The 4,919-nt window shown below is 42.3% G+C and overlaps 1 protein-coding gene across 2 annotated transcripts in view; it reads right to left on the reverse strand.

The window, feature by feature from the left end:
• Positions 1–1,536: 1,536 nt before the first annotated feature.
• The window catches only part of fhl1b (four and a half LIM domains 1b), a 10,415-nt gene continuing 7,032 nt past the window's right edge, over positions 1,537–4,919 (reverse strand). For both annotated transcript variants that reach the window (XM_048266497.1, XM_048266491.1), the window contains exons 2-6: positions 4,088–4,286; positions 3,623–3,797; positions 2,966–3,135; positions 2,475–2,661; positions 1,537–2,237 (exon numbers count right to left, since the gene is read on the reverse strand). In XM_048266497.1, coding sequence (XP_048122454.1) covers positions 2,083–2,237; positions 2,475–2,661; positions 2,966–3,135; positions 3,623–3,797; positions 4,088–4,243 — 843 coding nt within the window. In that variant the 5' untranslated portion in view covers positions 4,244–4,286 and the 3' untranslated portion in view covers positions 1,537–2,082. The remainder of the gene's footprint in view (positions 2,238–2,474; positions 2,662–2,965; positions 3,136–3,622; positions 3,798–4,087; positions 4,287–4,919) is intronic.

Genomic DNA, 4,919 nt, shown 5'->3' on the forward strand with positions numbered 1-4,919 from the left:
GCTAACAGCACCTTTGCATTACAGCTTTGTCATTTGGCTGCAAGGATGTGTCATGTGAGCTCTGTGTGCTATGGACAGAGTTCCACCTGCCAGGGTTCCTAGCGTGTCCAGTTCCCACGCCTCCTGGTCCTTCCCAGTGAGAATTGAATTGCACCTCACACAACATCTATGGCTAGTGCCACCTCTAATAAAGAAGAAATGCTTTTTTTTTTACAATTTATTCATCCCAAAGGAAATTTGATTGTCACAATAGCATCGTCCTGTGCATGTAAACAAACACAAACATAAAAGTAAAATAAGTTTAAGAAAAAAATAAAATAAAAATAATAATAATAAGATTATTAAATGGGTGATTTTTAACAGTGGTGTAGTCTAGTTAGCTGTAGTGGATATACTGTGATGTAGTAGTTAGCTGTAGCTGGTATACTGTTATCAACCCCAAATGTTAATACGTATCCTTGCCTATTTTAAGTGGGTATACTGAGATGGTGATGCTTTTTAAGTGGGTATACTGCGTAGTCCTGCGTACCACGTAGACTACACCACTGTTTTTTAAAAAGGAGGTTTATTAATATTGAACCTTTGGGGGTTTGTGTGTTCATTTGTTGGTGCTCCAGTTAGGCTATGTGTGTATTCCCTTTTATCCCTTTCCTCTTTTGAACATACACCCCCGTTGTGTACATTCACACGTGTGTCTCTATCCACCCATAAATCTGTATTTGCAATGATATGCGTTTATGTGCATTAGTCTGTGTACCTAGATTTGAGGCAAGGCTGGACAAATATTTGACGAAGACAAGATTGTCACATCTATATGTGAAAACAAGATTTTCATGGTAAAACCCATAGCATAGCAAACAGTTTAATTTTCTTTCATTATGGCTGACAATATCTAATGAGAAATCTAGACAAAATAAAAAAAAAACATTTTAAAGCTTGAAAACATGGTAGTAAGAAAACAATAATAATTGAGTATGTTCATATTGACCTTGAGGAACTTGTCATAGACACGGTGTGTTATGATCTGGTGAAAGACCCTGTATATTTAAAAATAAACGATACATTGTGAGCTTACTGGCATGTGTGAACATGCCCAACAGAAAAAAATACAGTATGTTCATTACGATAATGCAAAATTGTTCTGTGTCTAAAAGGGTGAATTGCAAGATTGTAATGTGCTTTTCTAAAGCATGCACTAGGTGGCATGCACACAGCTGCTCTGGGAGTCTGCTTTGGTTACTTTGGCAATTTTACTCAGCTCATGTTGTGTGGAATAAAGGGAGACAGCAGCTGATAAGAATGTGAGTTAGGGAAGTGCAGTTTGTCACGTTTTCACCTTGGTTTGCTGTGTGGTTCATACTAATGTTGTACAAGTCAGATATTTTTGCTTTTGTGACAATGAACGGATTCAAAAAGATTACAGGTAAACTTGCCAGCCTTTCTAACGTCGCTCTCATCACTCACTTGTCATCCACCTCTTCTTTCATGGATTTCATAGAATATGCCAGAGAAGAGCATAATACAATATAAAAAGAGTATAGTTTATTGAACTTTATTGTAAGGTTCATAAAAAAAAAAACATGGCCTAATCAGAGGTTTACTTTTTTATCAGAACAGAGGTTTTATCTCATAATACATAAGGCACATACTGAGAAACATCCATTAGTTTCATTAAACTATCGGTGAAAGGTCATTTTTCCTGACTAGGTTGAGATGGACAATTACAAAAGTTGATTTTTGGGTTCAGTGCAGTACGATTATAAACTGACACAAAACCTGGGTACAGATTAAGGCTATTCAATGATTCTGCTGAGAAACAACAGTGATCCATTCAACACTGTTTGATAAAGGGGCAAGATAACATACATTTGGCACTCTATTGCATTAAGACAGAGACACATATCTCAGATGCAGAAGGCATGATCAGTACCTAAATCACAGAGTAAGCTTTAAATGATACATGAAAACCCCATCTGGACGACTAAGGACTGACATCTGTTAAGCGTGACACTGATATTCTATACATGATTGCACCACATCCTGTAAGGCACGTCAGGGCCTCTGGTCCAGTTCAGCCTGAGCTCACAGCTTCTTAGCGCAGTCGGAGCAGTAGATGGAGCCGGCTTCAGCGATGAAGCGCTTGTCAGCCAGATTGATGGAGCACTTCTTGCAGTTGAAGCAGTACTCATGCCAGGAGCCGCCCTCGTAGTTCACTACGTTTGTGGCTTTACCAAACCCTAGGCGACAAGAATAACGATTGTATGTAATAATGATTCATGAAAATGATCAATACTGTGAAAATAGTCATCAGAAAGAGAGGGGTTGTGTGTGTGTGTGTGTGTGTGTGACAGAGAGATATAGAGAAAGAGAGAGAGAGAGACAGAGAGAGTGAGAGAAAGAGCAAAGGAGAGAGACACTATAAATGTAGTGTGTGTGGATGCATGCGCATGTGTGAGTAGTTCTACCCTCCTGACCTGTGATAGGATTGTTGCATCCTGTGCATTTCTTTGCCACAGTGCTCTTGTAGCAGTCCACACAGAAGGGCTTCTCCTCATGCGAGGTGAAGCGGGTCCCAGCCAAGGGCTTCCTGCACTTGGTGCAGACAAAACAGTCTGAATGCCAGGGCTGGTCCTGGTAGTTCACGCCTCCAGTGGTGATGGGCTAGGAAGACAATAAATACAGCCTTTAGAGCTCAGAGTATCCTCAATACTTACATTTATTACAAATCCAGCATTGTCCCAATCAGTTATAGCTGATAGCTAAGGACCACACATTTTCACAAATTAACTCAAGCAAAACAAGAAAGCAACATGATAAACAGTTGAATAAAAAGCACATGTATATGCTGGTATAACTTCATGACAAGGTCTTCCCCAGTTGCAAACTGACTTGCAGCTATGTAGAGCTGAATACTGCAATGAGGTGATGAGAGTTTCCCCCTTTTAGACAGTTTTAAATAGTTTACCTGCTTACAGCTAGCGCAATGCTTAGCAAACTTCCTCTCATGGCAGTGGGTGCAGTACACGTTGTCGTTCTTGGTCATGAAACTCTGGGAGCGGATGGGCTTTTTACACTGGTAGCAGGTGAAGCACTCCTCATGCCACACGTTGCCCTTGTACTCTACATTCTCAGAGCCTGCAGGTGCACAGTGGGGTCATTCTTTGAAGTGATAAATATTGCATTATACTTATCAGACATGATAATAATATAGATATTTAGTCACTGGAGTAGTTAATAACGTCCTGATGTCACCTAAGCATTTGCTGCATCACACAATCAGTTACCAGCTGAACCGCTCAAACAAATATTTACCAAAGTCACAGTGCTTGGAGCTCACATTGCAGTGCCTTTTGGAAACGTGTCAAATAAATGCTGACAACACTTAAACCTGACTTCTGCAGGTTTAGAACAACACATCTAATCTAACAACACAAATAGATGGTCAGATAGAAGATCCCCCAACCAATCAACACCTGATTCTACATGGATGTGATTCTAAACATTTACCAATCAATCAACTTGTGATTTTAGATGCATCACCTAAACAACATTTCATAGCAAACAGAGACACACTAACAAGTATAAAAAGTTATTGGGGGCATGGAGGGGTTGGGGATCTCACCTGCCAGTATGGGCTTGTAGCAGCCATGGCAACGTGGAGCATCCTCACGGGAGCTGCATTTCCCACACAGGATGCGGTCATCCTTGGTGCTAAAGGACTCCTTGGCCAGGGGCTTGTAGCACTTGGCGCAGCGGAAGCAAGCCTCGTGCCAGTAACGGTTCTTATGGTGCAGCTCCTGGTGTGGAAGGGGAAGGGTGAAGAAAGGATGAGTGAACTCAGCACTGTGTAACAAAGTAAAAACTTGTAACAAAGCTTTGATAAAATAGGAGATTAATTCATTCACTTATTTTATGTAACCATGTTGGTCCATACAAAGATCCATACACGAGCACTGTCCATACAGACCAACATTGAGAGACATGAGAGCAAAGTTGATCCAATATAGCACTGTTATTGGATCACAGACCAACGGTCAAACTCCCCAGTGGCTATGATGGCCACTCAGGAAGACTGCAGCTTCCTTACCTTCGAGTCAGCCCCGATGGGGCGACGGCATTCGACGCAGTTGTTGGCGCAGAACTTCTCGAAGCAGCGCATGCACACGGGCTTCTCCTCCTTCTTGATGTACTTCTTGCCGTTCAGGTCGTCGCGGCAGTAGAAACAGTCGAAGCGGTCCGTCATGACTGCAGACTGGGAGGGCTGGCGTCTGGACCTGTGTGTGTGTCTGTGTGAGAGAGAGAGACACCACGGGTACAGGAGAGAGGGTGCGGCATCAGTGAGTAAGCTCTGTGTGTATATGAGTGACCCATGGCCAAAGCACTGAACGGAAGAAAGGGGTTGCTAGGCAATACGCGGCCAATGCACGACCGACTCAGACAACTATTGTATGAACAGTAGGATTGACACATAGTAACATGATATTATTTGGAAATGGATGAACGTCAGTCAGATGTCAGAGACAGAGCACAGGGATGAGAGGGGGGACAGAGGGAGAGGAACAGAGAGAGGAAGGCAGGGGAAGCAATTGTTTGGAGACAAGAAGCCATTTACACTGTAATTCTGAGGTTTACCAGTAAAGTTTTACATCCGCCAGACATAACATAACGTCTGGCTTTTACATAGACTGGCGAAGTAAGACTATCCTTGTTATGACATACCAAAGACAGAAAGAAAGAGAGAAAAAAAGACACTTAAGAAGCTAGGGGGCTCTGTGCTCCTGACAATGCATCGTGCCACTGGGACCGCCCTAGGAAGCCATGGTGCGATGTGTTTGCTCGGACATATTACTGATAAGACTGTGTTTGTTCCTCTTTTCCTTTCACAAAACAGGAACATTAGCGCAAGACACAGCAGCTTG

This window comes from Alosa alosa, chromosome 2 (assembly GCF_017589495.1).
Source record: "Alosa alosa isolate M-15738 ecotype Scorff River chromosome 2, AALO_Geno_1.1, whole genome shotgun sequence".
Classification (NCBI taxonomy): Eukaryota; Metazoa; Chordata; class Actinopteri; order Clupeiformes; family Clupeidae; genus Alosa; species Alosa alosa.